We start from the raw sequence: 24137 nt of genomic DNA, 5'->3' as shown, positions 1-24137 counted from the left end.
GTGTTTTTGATTATTCTTCCCAAGATGTAGCACCTTGCATTTGTTAGTATCAAACTTCATCCTGTTAGCTCTAGCCCAACTTTCCAATTTGTTGAGATTCTGCTGAATTGTGGTTCCATCCTCCAATGTGGTTGCAGTCCTTCCCAGTTTTGTGTCATCTGCTCAAGAAGCTTTCTATGCCAGCCATCCAAGTAATTAATAAACATGTTGGGATGAAGAGCACCAGGCCCAGGGCAGATGCCTGTGTGACTCCACTTGAAACCTCCTGCCATTCTGACATGGACCCATTAATAATTACCCTTTGCTTGTAGCTATTGAGCCAGTTGCTCTACCTTGTGGTAGGTTTGTCCAGCCCACATTTCACCAATTTGTTTATGAGAAGATCATGTAGGACCTTGTCAAAAGCCTTGCAGAAATCCAGACACACTATATTCAAAGTATTCCTTTCATCCACCCAAATACTTACTTTGTCAAAGAAGGAGATCACGTTTTGTTTGACATGATTTGTTTTTCATAAATCCATGATGGCTACTTGTGATCAGCCTTTCCTCCTCCAGATGCTTGCAGACAGCTTTTCTTTGGATATGCTCCTGTAACTTCCCAGGCATTGAGGTCAGGCAAACTGGTCTCTAGTTCCCCAGCTCCTCCTTTTTTTCCTTTTTTAAAGAGAGGCACTATGATGGCTCTTTTCCAGTCCTCTGGAACCTAGCCTGTTTCCCACATCTTCATGAAGATCATTGTCAAGGGCTCAGATCTTCTCTGCCAGTTCCTTCAGTACCATGGGATGAAGTTTATTCAGCCCTGCTAACTGGAATTCATTTAGACCTGATAAAAGTTCTCTGACTGTCCCTTTTGCTACCTCATCCCTCAACTTTCCTGCTTTCTTATCCAGATAATCCTTATTAGATGCTTGACTGCAGCTTATTTTTTTGGTGAAGACTGAGGCAAAGTAGCTGTTGAGTACCTCTGCCTTCTTTGCATCTTCTGTTAGGAGTTCCCCCTGGCCTATTAACAGAGGACCCACAGCTTCCTTGGTCCTACTTTTCTTTCCAACATATTTATAGAACTAGTTATTGTTGTCATTAGACTCCTTTGCCAGGTGCAGCTCATTCTTTATCTTTGCCTTCCTGATTTTGTCCCTGCAGGTTTGTGCTGTTTCCTAGTATGCTTGCTTGGTGATCTGCCCATTCTTCCATTGCCTGTGAGCTTTTCTTTTGCATTTGAGGCATTTCAGTTCCTTATGCAGCCACATTTCGTCTCATGCCATTCTTCTTCTAGTTTCACTGTGTAGGCACAGTCTCTTGTTGGGCTTCCTATACTGTGCCCTTTAGAAGCTACCAGCCATTCTGGTACCTTTTTCTATCTTTCTTTTCAATCTGTCTTCCCATGACACCATGCCTAACTCCTTGAATCAGATGAAATCCAGGTTTTTTTTTTAAATCGGGCGTCCTAATTTTGCTGACTTTCTGCTTTCCCTGTCTCAGGATCTGGAATTCTATCATATTGTGTTTGTTTCTTCCCAAGTTACTCTATCACCCTTACATCCTCAGCCAGTTCTTCCTGTTGGTCAAGATTCAAGATAGATGGCCCCCTAATTGTATCTTCCACACAAGTTAGGAACTGGGTTAACATTTTATTTTTGGCTGCATTGTTCTTCCAGCAAGTGTCTGGAAAATTAAAATCTCCCATCAGTAACATCCCATAGGTTTTGGATAGTTATGTCACCTGCTTGAAGAGTGCCTCATCCACCTCCTCTTCCTGATTTGGTGGCCTATAATAAATCCTCACCAATGTATCAGTGCTGTATCTTTCACCTTTGTCTTCACCCAAATGCTTTCTGCTTTGTTGTCTTCCTTCTCCTGAACCAGGGAACAAGTGTATGTGTTTTTGACACACAAGGCAACACCACCACCTTTTTTCCAAACCATGCCCCTCCAAAACACATTGTAACCCTCAATATTGTTGTTCCAGATAGAAAACCTGTCCCACCAAGTCTGTGATACCAGCCAGATCATAGTTCTTTTCACAGGCCACAGCTTCCTGCTCATCTTGTTTATTCCCCATGCTTTTTGCATTTGTATGCATGCAGCAGACATACTTTGCATTTTGAACTACTTGCTTCCCTTTTGCCCTACTTGCTAGAGATGTCCTCTTCTCTACCTTTTTCTCAGCAGTTCCATCACAGTGCTTGAAAGTGATACTGCCTTCAATCTGCTCTTCTTCAATTCTGGGGCCTTTCCTTCTTTGAGCTGTCACATGCTGCCACTTCTCATTGCCCTTTGGCCTCTCGTACCTCTTGTCCAAGTAATCTTCCTGTTTCCTGATTCAATGTCACATGAATACCTGTGGTTCCAGCCTTTGAATCTTCTCCTCCAGGGCAGACACCAGCTTACACTTGATATAGAAGTGTTTCTGACCCTCTGGGAGGAACATGAACATGGCACATCCCATGCAGGTCGCATCAGCTGACCCAGGCTCCATTTCTGCCTCCTCTGCTCTTTAGAGATCACCTATTCTGTAAGGAGGAAAAAAAAGATGGGAGTGGGGGGACATACCACAAACATCCACACCTGAGCCCTTGGACACGTGGGTGTGTACACACACACACACACACACACACACACACACACACACACACACACACACACACACACACAGAGTCTCCTGCTTCCTGTTTCCCGCCTTGGGTGAACCCTCGGCAAAACCCCTCTCTGTTTGATGCTGTCTGTTCACTGCTATCGTGGATCATGTGGCTGTCTTTTTATAAGGCTGTCTATCCTAGCTCCACCCCTCAGTTAGCTAAACCAGCCCTATCCAGAGCAAGCCATAGCTGTAGAGAAGGTGTGAGAGTTGACAACACTGTACTCTCCATTAGAGTTCCTACATTGTATGCAGAGAGGTTCTCCAGTCTAGCACACCATGTTTATAGTGTTTGTGTTAAAACACTTCGTAAGCAACTGCATCTTTCTAGAAAATTTGACATATCTTCATTTTTTACAACCATGGATAATAAATCAATGTTAAAAACCCCCCATTATTTGAATTGAAAATTGCAGTTTGTTTTACCACAATACTACATTATATCCTTCAGCACTGAAAAAGTAAAATACTGATTTTGAGGTATATTTGATTGTGACATCAGCATACAATGGATGTGCATATAATAAGCAATATATAAGCATGTTCCTTTAATTAACTTGATATATGCTATAATTTGTATTTATGTATGGACTAAGCAACTGAATCATGATAATACATTGAGCGTGGTCACAGTACATCCATTACAATATGGTTGACTTTACCCTGTGTTCAAAAGCTTTAAGTGTAGGTGTATGAAAGATGGTAGAGCACAGAGCTGTCCAGGTGGTGGCTCCTGGGCTGCTGCTCAGCTGCTGGACTCTCCAGGCTCCCCCTCCCTACTCCAGCTTCCACTTTTTGTAGTCACCAATGTGGCATGGTGTGTGGAGCTGAGGGTGAGGCCAGCCACGTGAAGTGTGGCAGAGCATCCACGTGGTGTACAGCTCAGAGGCCTCTGGTCCCCATTGCATGGTGTGTGGCCTTCACCGGTGCATGGCCTGTGAGGCGTGCAGCCTTCAGCTGCTTAGAAGTTGGATAGCCTTGGTATATAATAAAGGTTTAGGGCTCTGTACCATAAGGGCTTGACTGTCCTCATGTTCCCCTTATATCAAAGAGACTTGAAGGATTAGAGTTTACAAATGCAGTTAATGCTCAAGTTGCAATCCTAGGGAAGAGATGTTAATGAACACCATCAGCTCACTTATAAGTGGTATCTCAGATTTTACCTGTTACTAAGACTGAGCCCTCTTGGTTTTTTCAGTGTATCAGTTTATAACACTATGGGCAAAGTGTTTTCTCATAACATTTGCAGAAGTGGCTAATGCTTTTGAGGTTTCCAATCTGACACACCTAAAAGGGGATCTATTTTTTAAGACAATGAGATAGATAGATAGATAGATAGATAGATAGATAGATAGATAGATAGATAGATAGATAGATAGATAGATAGATAGATAGATAGATAGATAGATAGATAGAACTTTTGAAAATGGGCTGCCTTTAAATGTCTCAAGTGAGACACAGAACAATCGAGAGGAACAAAGCCAATAGTCACTTCTATGAAAAAATAAGAATGATGAAAAAAGTAAAATAATAACAAATAACTTTTGAATTAAATATGAATATTAAATTGAATGAAATATCTTTTAATTAAAGAATAATTTTTGCAAAAATCTTCTTGGTCTAATAAAAGATATCACCTCTGTCCATGAGCCCTGATTGCTTTTGAAAAGATGTGCATGCATATCTTGATTAATCTTCTTGCTATTGATTTTACTAAACAATTCGGCTAAAGCACTATGTCAGAATCATCAATAAGCTTATTGCCAAAGGGACTGATTTTGGAGTTCATAGTGGTATAAATTAGGAATGACTCTGCTAAAGTCTGGGGAACTGATGGAAAACTGTACTGAGAATGAGAAAAGAATCTGTCAAATATTTAGACAGCTAATACGGGTGGCTTAGTAACTGAACTTCACCACAAAATGAAGATGAGCCACAACACATTGTAAGTCCCAAGATGAGAACTGTGATAATAACACACAGAGCTAAAATACCCTTGTGGAAACGACACACCCCTGACACAGAGACAGCATTACAAGCAAGGGAAACACTGTTTATTTAGAAATCCTTCAACCATCTATGTACTTAAGTTTACCAGTCAGTAGCTAGGTTTATTTATATTACTGTTTGAATCTTTCCCAGACTGGCTTGGTGCCAGTTTTAAATTAGGCTTGTGTGTTCTAAAAATAATAGTTAATTAAAATTAATCATTGTAATTATAAAACAACTTTTACACTTCTCCCCAAATCCCTTCCCTCTACCAAAAAGAACTTTCTTTCTTGTGCTTCAATTTGTTGTTGCTCTATTTCTGTCATTGCTTTGCAAACATTTCAGCATTAACATCTCCTGTTTTACAGAGCATCAAAGTTAGTTGGCTACCTCCACCATCAGGTACTCAAAATGGATTTATTACTGCCTATAAAATCCGACACAGAAAGACTACCCGCAGGGGTGAGATAGAAACGCTGGAGCCAAACAACCTCTGGTATTTGTTCACAGGTCAGTGTTCACATGGTATAGCCTTGCAAGGTTTTGATGACTTAAATGCTTTGGGAATAAAATATACTTTGAGTTCAAGAGAACATTGATTTCTTTTCTGGCAGGTGACATTTATTGGGCTGTACGAACTGTACGAATATTACTATTATTATTATTATTATTATTATTATTATTCTACCTTTTCCCCTTAATACCTTTATCATATGTTTGTCACCTGTATTTCATCATTTTAAAGAATTTGAAACCAAACTCCTTTTGTTCAGTAGCTTTTGCCCAGTTGCCTTTTTCTGAACGCTGAGTCAATAACACATCTTTCCTCTTGCTACAGAGGCATCTGTCAAACATCTATTTTCCAAGCTTTTCTTCCAGTATATTAGAGGGAAATATTTTGCTTCCTCCCATAGAAACTCCAATAGGAAATTAATTCAATTAAATTGCCACATTAATTGTAAGCACCAAGGTCAGCACCGCAGAAAAGTACAAAACAATCATTTCAACTAGATTACTGTAGAGGACATTGTATTTTCTCCTTGTACAAGTTTTACTCATAAGACAATTAAGTGCTGTATTCTCTCACATACCACACGCCCCCTAATAAGGCAGTTGTCGTTTTGAGAAGGCAGAATGAAAAAAAAAAAATAGTTGTGGCTGAAACCTGGCAGCATGGAGTAGGGGCAGAGCCTTCTCTACAATATACTTGTCCTCCCCTGAGTGCTCAGGCAGCAGCTAATGTTTTAATGCTTTCCCAGCTGATGCTAAATTAGCAGCAGCTTTTGGGTGTTCTGCCTATTAGTAGCGTCCGTTAGAGGGTTAAAGCTTTAGCTCTGAATCTGAAGGGTGGGCTCTGCCCCTGTTGTTTGCTGGCCAGGAGAGACGGGAAAGAAACACAGCCCCTGGCAGCCATTGCCCTGCTTTCATGTCAGAGCAGAAATAAGCTTCCCTGCTTAAGACAAGCACCCCATTTTTAGAGAGCTATGAGGAAAAAGCACATGTGGCTTACATGTAAATATGGTAATAATGATGACGCCAGGCTTCACTAAACTCATAGTTTCATAGTTGTTAAGGGCTGGAAGGGACCTTAAAGGTCATCGGGTCCAGCACCCCTGCACGTGGGCAGGAAAGACTGCTGGGATCAGATGATCCAAGCAAGATGGGCATCAAGACTCTTTTTGAAGATCACCAAGGTGGGTGACTGTGCTACTTCTGTGGGGAGCCTGTTCCAAACCCTTGGCACTTGAATTATAAAGAAGTGTTTCCTTATGTCTAGCCTGAAGTGATCCTCAATCAGCTTGAGCCCATTATTTCTTGTCCTCCTGTGGGGGGCCTTGGTGAACAGATCCTCTCCCAGGCCCTGATGTATGCCCTTGATATACTTATAGGTTGCCACCAAGTCCCCTCTGAGTCAATGGTACCTTTGTCTCAAGTGCAGTAGGGCTAGGATTTCTCCTCATGTCCCCTAAAATGGCTTTTCCAATATTTACTTTGAAATAAAATAGTATTATTTGTGAGATCTGAAAGTAACTCTCTTTCATGAAAGGATGCCTCCAAGGGACAAATAATTCAATGTATTGTTTTGGTGGGAACTAGGTCCCAGGAAAATGGTTGAGTGAGAGAAAAGACAAAAAGGAACAAGTGGTATTTTACATTATTAAAATATAATCATGCAACCCTGACTAATGTGAGAGGTTCTTCCTCATGTTTTTAGTCCCATAATCCACATAAACAGCTTGTTTATCTTAGAGCTGCAGAACTAATAAGGCTTTTTGGGGCAATGGTAAAATGTGCAGTTTTGCACCATTTTTGTTAAGGCAGCTTAAAAAAACAGTCTTGGTGGCCATGAAAAAGAGATCAGAAATGTTAGAAGCAGTCCTAGTGGTGGTAGATTAGTGGGCATAATGTGGGTAATATAGTCAAAGCTGCATTACAAAAGCAGTTTATCACCTGGTTCCACCATCGAGCCCATTGATACCATCACCATGACTGATAGAGATCCCTGTGTAAATTTGCACATCATTGGGTACACTAATATGAATATATTAGAGCTACCTTAACCTCAGAAAATTCACGGCAGTTCAGAGAAAAAAAGACTATTTTAGAAGTCTTGACTGTACTGACGAACTGCCAGTCAAATATGGGCATCCAGCCAGGATTTAGAAGGCTAGGTGCTGGGTATCTTCCTAAGGAGCAAATGTAGAGAAGGAATTCTCCCCTACAACCTTCACACTAAAGTGCCAGCATGGCCATTTGGTTGAGGTCCTTTCAGACTAGTGGTTCAGGTATCCACTTGCCCCTGCTAGGCAGAGGTATAATAAATAGATCTTCAGAGGTCAATTCTTAAGACCTGACCTCATGTTTTCCTCCAAGTACATTGACCTGGACTCCCGGCAGAGTTGTGATTAGTGTTGGGCAAGGAATTCCCAGTCTTTGAACTCCCCTTCCCCATCATGTCCACCTGCCTCCTATGCAGTAGGCTTGTGGGAGTGGAAGCCAGGTTTGCTAATTACTAAACACGTTCTCCATTTCAAAATACAATAAAAAGTTACATACTTTGTCTCAGGAAGTTGGTAGAAATACATATTTAAATATGCATTTTAAAAGGATCCAGAACTTATTATTAGTGCATACTTGCATATAGTATGAGTTCCAAGGAAGCTGGTTATTTTAAATGGATGATGTAAATATTCACATATAGATACTTTGTATCTCGCCACAATCCTCTGTTTAATAGGCAGGTGTTTTGCAGGATAATGAGGACATCTGCAGCGGCAAAGTAATTCAGAGCTACAACAAGGATTTTAAATGGCTGCTATCAGTGTTATTGTAGGTTCCAATGTCAGCTAAATTTTAAACTGCTGTTTTTAATTTGGGGCATTTTTCCCTGGAGAATGTTTGCAATTAAATGCAACAGTTTTATTTTTTTCTTGTAGCTCCTGGTCAGTATAGACTAAACACAATGATCAACATATATCGCTGTTATGGGGGCTAAAAAAGAGTTGCAACACACTTCAAAGCAACGCTATAATAGTTATCTAACTGCTTTAGCCAGAGAAAAGCAAAAAATGAGAAACAAACAAAGAAAACCAACCCCCACATTGGCTCCAAAACGCACACTTGACAAAGGTTCTGTTTTATTTGAAGAGTCTGAACTCTGAAGCCAAAAGGCTTATTGAAAAGCAGAATATACATTGGTTGCTAACCCAGGCCTTAGCTCGACAAATTATTCACTCCTGTGCTTAACACTTAACATGGCAGTGAGTATTTCCAGGGCCCTGGTTTTTCATACTTTAGCAGCAGCAGGCTGTCTCTGTAAAGCATGCAATCAGCAACTTAGTTGTATCGCTAATTATCTATGAATTAACTAATTAGTTATTAAATTAGCTCCTAATTGTCTCACATTTGGGTGTGAGGTAGTCCTTACATGCATAAGTACATCCAGTGGGAATGATGACACTAAAAAAAAAAATCACATTTTGAGGTATTAAGCTTTTCTTATGAGGTATGTCTGTCACTATTGACTAATTAACTGCCTTTTGGCATCAGACCCAAGTTTCCTCCCCTGCCCAAGACCTTATGGGAAGTTTGGTGGTCAGAATCCTTTACAATATGCACACATGGTCTGGAATGTAATTTATGAGATAAAGATGGGTACTAACAAGCAACAGTAACAGAAAGTTAGGGTGACTGCAGGACCACTTGTAAATGGAATATCTGTGTAGGAACCTACCCATAGTAGGAATATGTTATTATGCTGATCTTTATTTATGCGGCCACACATAGCAAAGAGACTGCAACTGCTAATTTTGTTCTAATTCTGTTGAAAACATTGGAATTGTGATCATACTAATTTTTTTGTTCTTTTCTGGTTTGGTTGATCTTCTGTTTTTAACAGGACTTGAGAAAGGAAGCCAGTACAGCTTCCAGGTAGCTGCCATGACTGTCAATGGAACAGGCCCCCCTTCTGAATGGTATACAGCGGAGACTCCAGAGAATGATCTTGATGGTAAATAGATCTCTTTTCACAGTCATTATCACCACTTCATTCTCGTTTTTATCTGACAGATGTCATTCTAATTGTCATCCAAAGCTTTAGCTGAGGATGCTGTGGAGGTCAGGGGTTAGATCCCAATGATGAATGTAACAGGAGCTGTTGTCTGGGTGTTTTTGAACAGAAGAGCTCAGTGCTCCATGTCATTAAGATTGCATGCTTTTCTGAGCAAGTGAAGAAGAGAGAAGACAAGACAGCTTCATTTCTTTCCCCTTGTTTATGCTGGAGCTCTCATAACTCTCTGTTAGTCTCTCTCTTCCTTGTAGTTCTTGCTGTAGCTGCCACAATAAGCAACGACAATGAAATCTTAGATAATAATCCACAAACAATTGACATCTTTCACTTAGTGGAGTTTCATATAACCCTTTGCCCCTAATATCACCACCAATAGAAAGTCAAAAGTCTTTGTTATAATGACTATCTAATAAAATGTGATTCCTTCATGTCATGGCTATTTTAAAAAATAATATTATGATATACATCAATAGCATCATAAACAATAAACGTAATCAGTCAAAGAAACACTCAGAATACAACTGACAAATTTAACTATCCACAAGTGAGTCTTCAAGTGTCTAGAAGGTTATTGCCCGTGGAGCATATAACTGCAAGTGTCAGTATTTCAGTGTGGCAGTGAAAACAAAGAATGAAAGATAATAGCATCCAAGCATATGAAATATGTGAAATTTGATGCAGATGTTGTTATCACAGAAAAGAGGAACTGAATGCAAAAAGATATACAATTGCTGAGACATTAGAAGAATTAAAAGAAAAAAAGGGAAAGTAATGAAAGATCAGCCCACACTTTAAAGTAAAGTACAAAGAAAATGGCAGATGGAAATCAGGAGAAAGCTATAGAAAATTGATAAGAAGAAAATATATATGAGATCAATATGGGGAAACTGAAACTCAGGGGAAAAAATGAACTATCGCACTTAAAAGGAAACAAAGAAAAATGGACAACAGTGAACATAGGCTTCTTGTTAAAATGCAACAAGGGATGTCATGTTGGCTTGGTTTTGTTTTTCTGTTTGCTTGTTTCTGAATGAATGTTTTTTAGGGGTTGTTTTTTTTTGGAATCGCACAATCAACCCTCACTTTGAGCATTCCTTTCTGCCTAAGGGTCTCTCTAGCATGAAGCGGTCCTTTTTATGAAGGGCAGGAATCACATTACTTGGTTTTCTTGGCACTTAAAACATTGTACATGATATAGGTGCAACTGAACACTCGGCAAGAAATAATGATGATTTTGAAAGCAATATGACTATATTGGCTGATTGCAATATGCTATGGTGCATGATGTCATTCTACTAACGACTATTTTGGGTGGACAGTAATTTCAGAAATGGTATTACCCAAGATGAGAGCACCTGGTCATTCACTTGGAAATAGATGTTAGTAAGTAAGGAAAAAAAAAAGATAATGACAAAATCTGAACACCTCAACATGTCATGTGCACATGAAAACGAGGCAAGTACATTCCTTGTCTTCATTCTTTTATACTGCAAAATGAAAGACAATGCATTTGTTTAAATATATTTGTTTTTAACTGTATTTAATCCACACTAACTTTTAAGTATGTTTTTTTCCTCCGAATATATTTTTGCATGCAAACATGTTCTCAGCATAATCGCAAGAGACATGCAATGCAACTAAAAGCTCGTTGATAAATTATACCAAAGCCTTTTTTTTTAACATCTATTGTATTTGCATGTATTTGCATTTTGAGTAACAAGGAAAACTTATAGTGAAACTGATACAATATGACACTTTGAATGCACTGTGTGTTTTACACATGCACGCACACACACACACAGACACACACACACACACATTATATTTATATGAGATACCGTCATAAACCCTGGGGAGAAATCTATGTATTACTGTGGGTATGTGGAGTCCTGCAAGTGTCAGCTAAATAGGAGAAGTGCTTTTGCACAGATTGTTAACTGTAATTCCCTTTCTACTCTTATGGCTAATGCAGTTTCTCTTCCTTCCACTGTATGTCTGTTTGGCATAAGCAACATGAAGACAAACAGTATCTTAGAGAACTACACTAACTCCCTATGGATGTTCCTTTTAATTAGTGTGTTTTGTTAAAGTGATTAGAAATCCAAACATCACTGCTTCTTCAAGGTTCCCTAGAAAGCTTGTATGTCTTTACTGACAGCTGGGAAGTTTTTAAATATTTATTTTGAGCCTCAAATTTTGTTCTTAAAAAAAAAATTGGAAACATGGTTTCCCCAAAGGGTCTGATTTAAATAACAAGGATGCAAGAGAATCTCTGATCAAGTTTGCAAAGGTATCCTCCAGGAAAATGGGTTTAGGATGCTTGGTTTCTGCTTACTGCCTTCAACAGATGGGAACTGTTTTACATATCAGATAGTGGTGTAGTTTAACTTCAGCTCTAAATTAGTGTTTTAAGAGCATGACAAGCTAAGCTTGTATTGCATTGTAGTTTCTGCTGAAAATTGATTAAGGAACCACATGAAGAAAAAGATAGTACAAAAAAAAATCTTTACTTTAATCTGTAAAGTATACAACTGTGAGCCTCAAAGAAACCTCTAAGAAAATGGCTTAGGTGACCCAAATATAAACACTTTCTCAGTGTTTTCAGATAACACTGGCAAATTAACAGCTTTTAAACTTTAATGAAAGATGTGGTTGTTCAGTCTATTGCATACAATCAGAGTTATGGATTAAGGATGAAATACAAAAAATCAGGTTTCTAAAAGAAGACAGCACATCAGATAATGAGACTGAACTATGTGTTTCCATTTCATGGGAAATCCAGATCTCACTAAATGTGTGTAGTGGGGTAGAGTCAATGGACTGTGTCAAGGCAACATGGAGTGTTAAAAGACAGGCAAAGAACCTGTAAAAACACTTATGAAACAGATTTTCATTTGGATACTTGTATGAGATTTTGATTGACTTCAATGTCTGTTGTCCTTTTTTGGGAAAGAATTGCCCTTGACTAGCAGGAAAAGAGATGTCATATTTACTATGGGATCAAATCCTGGCATAAGCGGGAAGGAGACTGCAGTCTTGGTTGTGACAGTGTCACCAACAAACTAGAAGTAGAATGGAGGTGTTTTAAGAACAGATTTGAAGACCTATACATAGGACAGGATTTAAAAATTCTTTCAACATCTTGTTCAAAGCCAGACAGATGATATGAGAGCTGGGCATATATTGTATGTACAGGAGAAATCTCAGAAAAAGTTAATTTTTTGGAGCAAAATATTTTATATTGATATGATTAAAAATGACCAGTTTTATTTTCTGTAAAAATGTTATAATGTTTACTAAAATGCAAAATACACAAAGGAAAGCTAAGTGTATTTAGTAAAAAAATGGCAAAAAACGTACTCCGAAAACAGGACGAAGACAAGATTTTCAGTGTTATCAGTTTCTGGTCTTTTCTCTAAGATGCATTTTGCTCCTGTAATTCTCTGTGTTTGCCTGTTTAGTTCACTTATCTTCGTTTCAGCTGTGTATTTTGCAAGAAGGATAAATTCCTTGTATTCTGGGTTTTTTTGTTTGTGTTTTTTTGTACCAGGAGATGAATGACAGCCTTGTTCAAACTGTATGAATCACATCTTGTCATTTCTCTATGTGAACAGTTTGGAATATCAGAATAAAATAGTTTGAAACCAAGAGCTACCTAAAGGTGTCCACTATGGCATTGAAATGGCCATGTATTGTGAAAATGAAGTGTAAAAATTATCACTTGAAATCAATTTCTGAATGCTTTAATTTTACTGGCTCCCTTGAGTATTACCACTTCTAGCATATGCAAGGAATTCTACTATCGCCTCATTCTGTAATGTCCTATATCAAGGCACTAATATCTTTAATTCATGTAAGAAATAGGGTTTTTTTTTAATTTTTCTTTAAAACTCACTCTTCAAAGACAGTCATGCAAGTAACTATGTTCCACCTTGAAACAAATTATGGAAGTGGGAGGGAGATGAAAGGCAATTGTATTTACTGGTATAACCTGAGTTATCTTTTATAAGTAGCTACTCTTCAATGCATTTCCTTCATTATTTAAGTATAGATGTGTAGCAGCTCTAAGAGTATTAAATTCAAAGGAGTTTCAAAAGTGACTAAGTGTATCAGGCAGGTAATATACTAATCAGACCTTCCTGTAGATTCAACAGAGCTCCAGAATTCTTTAAATGTGTTCAACAGAGTAATTTCAAAGCACATAAAATATGAAGGACACCATTGTATCATATATAACAGTCAAACTGAAAAGTATTAATTTTTTTATTGTCTTTTCCAAGGTTTATAGTGGGAATGCTTCACAATCTCAAAATGTCTTTTGTTGGCGTTTACATCAGCATTTTGTGTTACTTCCACTTTCTACCCAACAGTGACTTTACCTATTATATTACAAGCCTCTTTATTGGGGGAAAATAGTAGCTTGTCTCTTTCTGCTCTCAAAAAGACAAGATGCTGTGCTGCTCTTCTAAAGTGACTTGTGATATGGTAGCTAACAGGCAAACTCCAACCAAAGACATTTTATTCATCTATTCTTTTAAATTAAAGTGGATTGACAGGAGACAATGTCGGCTGATTAGGCATCAAGTCATTAAGTCTTACACAAAAAAATGAATATGCCTTGAGAGAACCTGTAAATAAAAGATGTCATTCTGTTATTTTATTTTAATTTCTTGTATTATTCAAAGCAGCCTCCAAGCCAAGACTAACATGTCCAAGATAACTAAAGCTTGCTTGTTCATAATTACCGTTACATTTTTCATGGGCAAGAGAGAGGTCATTGCTAGGAAATGCTATTATACCATTAACAAAGTTGACCAGTTTGTTAAATGCTGTAGTTAATCCACAGACCCACAATCAATCATCCAGTCAATTGCCATTGCATTATTCAACTTGCAAATAAACCAAAGAAGCCAAAAGCTTTCCTGTGGGAAATGTTTTATGAGTTGTAAATAATTTCATTTCCCACTTTCCTGTCTAATTCCAAACTTTTTGAACTCAGATGCTCAAGTTGAAAGAATGTGGGGATTTTCCTTTTTTTTTAAGATGCTTCAAAACATTCTTGTTGATAAAGAGTACAGTTAAAAAAAGCAATGTTTAAAAGTGAAATTGTGTGTAGACTATGAATGTAACAGCAGGGTGTCTGGTTATTTTCGTATGATGAAGGACTTAATGGAACCTCTGCCTTTGTGAATGGTAAAATTCAGTGAGCAAATTATTAACCCATCTTCTCTTTGAATCCTAGAATCTCAGGTTCCTGATCAGCCAAGCTCTCTTCATGTCAGGCCATTGATAAACAGTATCGTCATGAGTTGGACTCCGCCACTGAACCCAAACATTGTTGTACGTGGATACATCATTGGCTATGGAGTGGGCAGCCCGTATGCTGAGACAGTGCGAGTGGACAGCAAACAACGTTATTATTCCATTGAAAATTTGGGTAGGTATTTGGGTTTGTTGTTGTGGTTCCTTAGGGATTTTTAAGGACACAAGTCCTTTTTGGATTGTTATAGTTTTGGGGCATTTTTGAAGTCTATCATAGAATCACTAATATTCTGTCTACATATGAAACATGAAACCACTAAAAGTGCATTTAACGACCAGCCAGAGGTGTGTCTGCAGCTCATCTAAACTTACCCAGGATAGCTTTAAGCTAGCTGGCTCCAGTTCTGACAAACATGGCTGTAGCATCGTGGAACTCAGCCCAGAATAGCTGCCTGATTATTTATTCAGAAGCCTTGGCAGGTTTTACAGCCAATGTTGAGCCTAAATCTATCTCAGGCATGTCTACACAAGATGCAAATGGAATAAAGACACACTTTTTGCCATAACATGGCTTGTGCCAATTCACACAACGTTTAATATTCAGGTTGCAGCACTGGAAGCTACCCAAGTCTCAGTCTCGGCTTGGCTTCAGTTATGTTTCTGTGAGCAGATTGTAAAGGTGTTGTTTTGAAGCATGGATGTCAAAGGAAGCTTTATAAACCTGATACCAGAGTATGGTTGCACTTATAATACAGGTGGAATTTCATTTTAATAACTTTGAAAATGATAGTCTGTGAATGTAGTACTTACTTCATCACAAGCCAGCTCTAATGAGCACATACACTCACTCTTAATGTGCACAAAGTTATTGCTAATTCATGCGGCTCCTGGCCTTTATAAAACAATGAGAGAAAATGATAACAGCATTGGGCAAAAGAGGATATAAAAGCGTTTTTACTGCAGAGCTTAGAACATCTAATTTACCTATTAAACTGCAGATCATGCATTTATTTATTTGAGTCACTGATTGGTTTACATTTTTTTCCTACACTGATCATATCCAGAAAACGATATCTTCATTAGGCAGGGCCAGGTTTTCTTAATTAAGTGGCTATGTCAAGCAGCAGACGTTATTAAACCTCCACCTCTAAGTACTAATCAGTACTTTGCTCACTGGATATAGCTCCCCACTTTACAGAGAACTTAGTAATGTTATTCCCTGAGGTGACCCCAGGGAATAACCGGTGGCCCCAGTGTTTAAATGTAATGGCAATCACGAAACTCATATTTTGTGTCTGTCAAAATGGTGTCTGGGGATATCCATTATTCATTGCACGTTGTCTATGGCAATTCATCTAGATGCTGTGCACAGCACACAGGGAACTGAATATTTTGGGGATGAAGGATTGGTTCCTTACACTAGGAGAGTGGTTCAGAGTTTAAAAAAGTTAAGAAGTGCAATTAGTCACATTGAGGTTTTTTTTTCCTATAGCGTTTTCTTTCAAGGATATTGTCGTATTGAACATTTGTCCATCATGTTCTAAATGTGTCCAAATATTATACAAGCATTAATGAAGCCTCTGTTTGGTCTAGATATTCATAATTGCTATCCCAATTCCACTGTGTAGATGTTAAACAGGGAATCCCTGAGTGTGAAGCATACAACTTGCTGCTTTCTAGACCCCTTCTCAAATTACTAAATGTACTTGTTTGCTGTTAGCATTCACCAACACTGCACATCACCCAACACTTGACTTTTCTTAGGGGAAACTTTAGAGTAGATAGCAATAAGGACTCTGAATAAGGTAGTTACTGTTGTTTTACCACACATTTTACCATGCTAGATAAACATTTTGTTTTTAATTAATTGGCCTGGTTAATTTGCAAATGCATGCACACATGCACACATGTGCACACACACACACACACACACGCACTAGATTTGTGTGTGTATATTAATAAAATAAAAACAGCAATTCTGAAAACACACAACATATAGAAAAGTGTATCAACTAGTGTATTATCTCTCTAAGATGAAGGCTTAAAAGCCTTCAGTAGTCACACACAAAATGTAAAGTGCTGCATGTTATTGCCATTTTCCCATTCTCAGAACCATTTTGGTAAAAGAGCCAGTAAGTTAGATGAACATCACTGAAAGAGCTGAATATGTCCCCTAGTGCTTAAATTTATGGTATTCAAAGTTTCTTGAAATTCTGCTGATGAAAGTACTTGCAAAAAGCTACATATAGGGCATGCGATCAAAGTCCGAAGACTCAAAAGGTTACATAGAAAAAGAGTGACTTCAAAATGTTTTGTGCACAGTTTAAGTTACTATGGAAAATGGACTGTGGTTTGAATGGGTCATCAAAGAAGGTTAGTAGAATATGAGAATTAAAGTTATTACTAATTAATGTACAGATCTAATAACTAATAATCATATTTTTTAGCTTCCAAAAGGGATTTATATTCTTCTAAATTTAATCACTTTGCACTCTTCCATATCTTCAATGACATTAAATTGAATTCTTACTGCCACTGATCCTGGAGGTATTAGAGAAAGAAATCATATTAGCAAAGTTACACAGGTCAATATTCTCTTTGAACTCTAGCAGGGTCTCAGGAGAAGATGGTTATGGAACTAAATTCTTTAAACTTTTTAATGAACAGCTGTTACTAAAGCTATTTTTACTAGCAGTTGCTGAAATGTCTTCATAACTGGGCTTTATTGTTTTCCCTAACTGTTAATTGACCAATGAAGAAGTGGATCATATACCCTCTTATGACTGATAAATGCTGTAGCCAAGTACAAGATATGTAAAAAGAAACTTCCAGAATATAAAAGTGTTGTAATAATATAGTTCAAGCTTAGCTTATTTATGGAACGAGTCTTTTTGGCTCAGCAAGTAAATGGGCTGTGTGGCAAGCACAAGTCGGGTTTGACTCTTGCCTATGCCAACATACGGTATGTATACAGTAAATCCAACAAGTCAGATGGGCTACTTCAACAGCATATTTTAGCTCCAGAAATGATGCTAAGAATTCTACCAAAATGTCAGGGAACTATTTAGAGCTGACTAAATATTTAGTTAGAAATTATTTATTCACTAAATTTAACCTCATTTTTATTGCTTGTTGAGCAGCCTCCAGATTAAGATTTCAGAAAAGTTTTTCACTTTTCAAATGTATTAGACAAGTATCTTTTTGACTGCATGTGATGGGGTTTGATTACAGACATTCAAAGTGTGAGTAGTGGCACTATAGTTGCAGATGAAGTCACGTGCAGATGTGACTAAGGACACAGGCATCTGGTTAGCAACGTTTTGCTGTTTTAAAATCAGTTATGTGAATGATCACCTGTGCAAGTTTGAAAATCACCTTTTCTGAATAATTTGGCTACTTCAATTTAGTTTCTCAAATCTCCAGTGAAAATAAGCCACCTGGGGATAAAACCAAGAGCACAGATAATGTTTTTAAGAACTACAATAGACTTCAACCCTTCTTCCATTATTCACTGAGCTCTATTAGCAACAATTATAAGCTAATTACTACAAAATAATTAGACAGGGTGCTTTTCCTAACAGAAGTATTGTTTTCAAGAGGATATGAATGAAACTATGTTCAGCGAAAGAAATGGGGAAAAAAAAATTCCTGCATGTGGGATGGGCTTATTTCAACTGTTGCAAAATGCCCTTCCATATGTATACCTCTTCTATCATGAGCAGTATACCATACAATGATAAATTCCAGCACCTAAAATTAATAGTAAATCTTCACAGACTTTCCAGTTGTGCTCTAAGAAACACTTCCTCTTACCCTTTTCAATCCCAATAGCCTTTGCAAACTGCCTGGCTTCCAATGTTGTTCAGTATCAGGGTGGAAAAGTCTCCCCATCTGAGTTATTCTCCATCTATGACATATGTAGCAAAGAATCTTGTACTGTATCATTACCATGAAAGTTCAGGGATCTGAGAGCAGCAAGATTTGTGGGATAAAGTATTCATGGATGGATCTAGAATTTTGAAAGAGGAGCGTACAGATGTGGGGGTGCATCAACACACATTTTTTGCAGTTAAAAATAAAATAGAAGCTTTACTAATACTAGGGTTATATTATTCAGTTTAAGCTGGAAGCAAAAACAAATATAACTTCATTGGAATAAGTTAAAAACAATCTGCAAGACTATGAGAGAGGAGCTTCATTACCAGGAGCAGCTAGCAGACAGCAGAACTGCAGAACAAAGGATGGCTTGATTGGTGGAACATCAAGACTATTAAAAAAGAGAGGGTCATTAACACTGGTGGAATGAAGAATTTAGAAGGAATCCAGAAGATTATAATGAGCTATGAAGTCAAATGCCTGCCTTAAAATGCTGCCTGCTTGAAATGCTGCCACTACTAGGCAGTTAATTTTAAATTTTGGGTGGACCAGGAACCAAAGGGGAATGTAAGTGCACCAATATGGCCCACCTCTCCCTGAGTTTGCCCCCACTTATATTAAATCAGTTTGTATTTTGGGATACAAATGTTCAGGGTTCAAGCACCCTTCTGAAGCCCAAAAAGTTGAACTCCTGTCTCTCTCAAATCTACAAACTAGCCCAATAAAAGATACTTTACTTCACAAAGCTGGCTCCACTGAGAATCTGTGTTTGTTCCAGACCTCAAACTTAGCCCTTCTTTGACCTCTTAAGATTGAAATGCACCATAGAGCTTGTTTCTGTTTGTTTATGCTTTGTGGGTTATGATGAAATATGCTAAATATTTAATTGGTTATAATTTGGATTCTGGAGCAGTAGATTTTTTCATTACAGAGCAATCAGATTTGTCTGACATGATTTCACAAATCCGTGTTGACTCGTATCTACAGCCAGTGCTTTCAAACATGGGTACCTAATAATAACCTACATCTATATTTGGGGATACTTTAATGCTATTTCTATCAATTCTAAGTTTGCTTCTGTGAGCCTCATGGAAATGGCTATGGAGAGTATACTGAGTGAAAAAAAATTCAGTGCCTTGGTGAACTGGGATAGCATAGGATGAATATCCTATTATTTGGAGAGAATACAGAAGAGCTTGGAAGCAAGAGAGGGATTATTAATACAAACGCAAGACCTGCACCATCAAGGCACATATATTTGTAGAGGTGGTGAGCATCAGCAGTTCCACCTAAAACTAGTAGGAGCTGTAGGTGCAGTGCACATTTGGAAAATGAAGCAACAGGGCCAAATGCAAACATGACATAAGTTGAACCATCTGTCTGATGGTGCAAATTAGTGTAACCTTGGGCTAGATGAGTAACATGGTAGCAAAAAAACCCATAACTTAAAGCCTTGCTGGAAGGTAGAGTGATGAAGATAGCTTAAAACCCAGTACAGAACAGAATAGAATAAGGGTGTATAAAATACAACAGGCTCACAGAGAAAAGGTTGAAATGGGGTCCATTTATAATTTATACTCTGGTATAAGTTAGGCTATCAAAGATACTAGGTTTATCACAATGAATTCACAATGTAACACATATTTTGCTATCAGTCCTGTAAGACAACATAATGTATTTTCTTGAATACAACATGCCCCAGAATGGAATATGTGCCTTGCTTTTGAAAGACAGAATGAAGAAAAAATAGCTTTCCTGCAGTAATTGAGTAGTAGCAGTTAGGGATAGGTAGGTATTGTGTAGGATGTAAAATTCTGGTAGCATAATTATTTGTAATAAATGGTGGAACTAAGTGGTAATTTGCCTAGTTTTGTACCTTTGATTGCCTCATCTACATTTCTGTGAGCTAAATTGTTTCAAGGTGAAATTATAAGTGTCTGATTATAACTTACGCCATGAGTCACACAAATGTTGATCAGTGTTAGGGCCTTTTTATACCTGATGCTGTGAGCTGTACAAACCTTGCACAGCTCTGCACAGCTCTGACTTGCACAGCTCTGACTTGCCAGAAGAGGCCTGGTGAGTAGGGGCAGGACTAGGAGATGCTACCAGAGGGCTGGTGAGCCAGGGCAGTCTCCTACCCCTGCTGTATGGGAGGGGGTGTAACAGATCCTGGGATACTAGAGGACTTCAAGTTAGGAGGCACATTTGTAGGGGGTGGCCACACCTTAATGGAATAGGAGCTAGGTAGTGCAGATCAGAGAGTGGTATCACTCTGAGATGCATAACGAGTGCTTAACACCATTTTAAGGTGTTCATGCCCAGATAATTCAGGGGTTAAGATCTCCAGGACCCACACAAAATTACTATGTAAGAAGGCCCTGCATCATAAGCTTCTAGGCAGTTTCAATCTCCTGCTCCACATCTACTGCTTGGTAAAATCGAGGGATGTTTGAAACTAGCTGTTTAAATATCAACTGTTTAATAAAATCTAAATCTAGGAAAGTTTCATCCAAACCATTGTACCTTGCACCCAAAATGTTTCATCCTCAATTTGACAGTTTTTTGCCATGCACTGCTAGAATCTCACCTGGAGTCCTGACTGCTTCGTCCTGGGGCCAGTTACACTGGAAAGATTCAGTGTCCCCAGCCCCCACGCAGTGTTCCTGGGATTTTCCTTTGGCACATGAGAAGTTCTAGTTTTCCAACCCTGGGGCAGGGCAGTGATATGTCTGCCCAAGAGCTAAATACCCTGGAAATGTAATGTAGCCACTCAGTGAAATGGATGTTCTTGTTGACAGATAGCAATTTCCGTTGAATCTGGGGAGCTTCTGCTTAAAAACATCTGGTTAAAAAACAAAGACAAAAGAACCCCCAAAACAAACAAACTCCTCCTCTTCACACACTACATTTCTGCAAATCAGAAGAAACTCTGCTATCAGCCAGCTCTGAAAATAACAAACAAACTGACTTCTCAGAAAAATGATTTCTTCTTCCTCCTCCAATATCGACCTGTCCAAGATATAGAATGGCCGCTCTGTTAGATTTAGGTTCAGTGTCTTGCAACCCAAGTGGGTTAGGCCTGGGAATGGGAAGTACCTGTACTGAGTATTCAGGCTGTGTGAAGCTTCGGTCCCTGATTCGATTCGGCGGCCTGATTCAGTGGCCAAATCTCCAACTCTAAATCGGATCAAAGGACCCTTTAATCTCTCCGAATTGAATCAGAGAAATTTGGAAAGATTCAGAGATTTGGACATAGAGACAACTTTAAGTGTGTTTTGTACATACCTCTAGCTAAGCAGGGGCTCATGGATGCTGCGATGCCGGGGCACATGGAGTGTCTCACAGAAGTGGGGGGCTCCCCAGCGCACACAGCAGCAGACCCAGAAGCACTTCCGCTCCACTTCCAGGTCCGTCAGGGAGCACGTGGGGGGCGGGGGGTGCTGCACCCCCCCGACTTGACTACTGGTGCCTTCTGGGTCTGGAGGGGCACTCGGAGTCCCCCTGTGACTGATCTGCGAGTGGGGGCATGCAGTGGGGGGCCCAGCACACTCCCTGACAGACCCGGAAGTGTTTCCTGGTTTGCCTCGGAGCACATGAAGGCCCCCCCCATCCACCTCAGTCCTATGGGACACTCCACATTCCCCAGCATCACAGCATTTATGAGCCATGCCTACTACCTCAAGGTATGTAGAAAACACTTTTAAAGCTGTGTCCAAATGGCTGATCCTCTGAATCAGCATCGAATCTTCAGATTCGGATTTGGCCAAATCAAATCAGGGACAGTGATCCAAATCAACTAATCAAATCACTGTCCCTGATTCGGGCTGAATCTGAATCGACTAGGGCCCACTTCACACACCCCTACTGAGTATAGTATTAGCAATATGTATGCAAAAGGTTTGAAGGAATTTTACAAGGTGTTCTCCTTTCTTGCTCCATTATACCCACTCTTTGTTTCTTTATCCAGTGTCCTCTTCTAATATTGTAATGCTGTGGAACACGTTAATATAGCCATCCTCACTTGTGCTGGCAAGAGACCTGAGACCTTCAGCACTAAATACATGAGAGAATATTATTTGAGCTAAAGACTTAGTGCCAGATTTTTAATGACATTTAGGTCCAGATTGATATCCATAGGAGTGAGGTGCCTAGACTCTTTAGAAGTCTCTAAAGATATTTAATATCTGGCCCATTAACTCACTATCTAGAAGGAATAGCTGACTCAGAAACCTCTCACATGGACCAGCTGTTATGAAGACAAAGATATTCATGCTCCTAGAATGGGTTATTTCAGCATGTTTCCCAAGTACTTTAATTTATTTTCTTTGATGTCTGGTGGTACATAGGCATCTATTTTATTACATCATTCCTTGAAATTCCCCTTTGTCTCTTACGTTCAGATGTACTTCATCCAAGGCACTTCATTCACTTTTTTATGCAACAAAAACTTTCTTAATTACTAATCAGTCACTAACTGGTGCTGCTAGAACAGTTGTCCAAGTACTAGTGCTTCAATATTGAATAAATCATTTAAGAAGCATAAAGGACAACACTTAGTCTTTCATAAAAGCAGTTCAGATCTCTCTTTCAAGTGTTCTTGAGCAAGACTATGTGATGGTAACACTTGAGCACCAGAATAAATTAAACAGGATGGTCATACTGTTCTCCTTGGGCAGAGCTGAATATAAAAATTCAGAAAGACTTCAGGTTTGTCAGTGAAGAATTTGTTGCATTTTTTTTTCTGTGGTGCTTGAAAGATACTTGTGTCAGACTAATACATTTCAGGGGCAATCATCCACTACTCTCACTGAGCTTTTTCTGTGTCAAATAAATCAGTGGTTGACTGATCCTCAAATGAATAATTCTAACAATCTAACAAGGAGGTCCATTTTCATTGTGTCTTCCCCCTCTTGCTTATGATTATAAATAGGGAGTTTATTGCCTGATTAGATTAATGGGTGTTTTAACAGATGTAGGGTATTGGAAATTTCACATATGCCCATCCTAATCTTTTACACATAAGATATAATGATATCTTTACTGATCCAACTCAGAAGGCATTACGCCTTGTAATGTACAGGCTGGGCTCATTTCCATGGAATTTTGCATTAAACCTTATTCATGAAATAAAAAGTTAAAAATAAAACAGAAAGAAGCATTCATGTCTTACTAAATATGCCAGGCAGGCAGTAGGGCAAGGTAGCACCTTAGGGTATGTGCAGAAATTACATTTCAGATCAGTCTAACAAGGGTTAGGTTAATCTAAATGCCCATCTGTGCAGGTGCTTGGGGAGTTTAAATCAGGCCAAAAAGGGTGGGCCCAATCTAACTTGGTTCACCTGAGTAGGTGAACTAACTTAGATCAGGGATAAGTTAACCCAATCCAGTGTATGTCCAGACAGGTTCAGAGCAGAGCCCTGAGGCTGGGAAAACCTAGATCCTTCCCCCAGCCCCAGGGCTATGCTCTTCCTATCCTAGCCCACAATCCTGTCTGAGCTATTTCTATCCCCTGATCCCCACACCCTGGAACCAACTCCCCCATGGGCCCATCAATCCCTGCTGTGGACCTGCAAGTTCCCCATCCAATCCTTCCTGCTCCTCTCTCCACCCACAGTTGCTTATACCAGGTTCCCGACACAGTGCTGGATACATGCTACTCTTTAAAGTAAGCCGCATGATCATAGACGGGGTGTAGAGAACATTTGTATGCATTCTCAGAGACCCTGCTTTGCTTTCTGCTTGACTTCAGACTAACATGACTAACTACCTCTTTTTGCTAAACATGTGAGCATTGGCC

At 38.9% G+C, this 24137-nt stretch overlaps 1 protein-coding gene across 2 annotated transcripts in view; it reads left to right on the top strand.

Annotated features, from left to right (window-relative positions):
• Positions 1–24137, top strand: part of DCC (DCC netrin 1 receptor) — a 1021998-nt gene that overhangs the window by 832099 nt on the left and 165762 nt on the right. For both annotated transcript variants that reach the window (XM_019495847.2, XM_059725279.1), the window contains exons 13-15: positions 4998–5139; positions 9029–9139; positions 14442–14636. In XM_019495847.2, the coding sequence (XP_019351392.1) occupies positions 4998–5139; positions 9029–9139; positions 14442–14636 (448 nt within the window). The remainder of the gene's footprint in view (positions 1–4997; positions 5140–9028; positions 9140–14441; positions 14637–24137) is intronic.

This window comes from Alligator mississippiensis, chromosome 3 (genome assembly GCF_030867095.1).
Source record: "Alligator mississippiensis isolate rAllMis1 chromosome 3, rAllMis1, whole genome shotgun sequence".
In the NCBI taxonomy this organism is placed as follows: Eukaryota; Metazoa; Chordata; order Crocodylia; family Alligatoridae; genus Alligator; species Alligator mississippiensis.
Note: the sequence above shows the minus strand (reverse complement) of the source record. Positions and strands in the feature narration are given on the sequence as shown.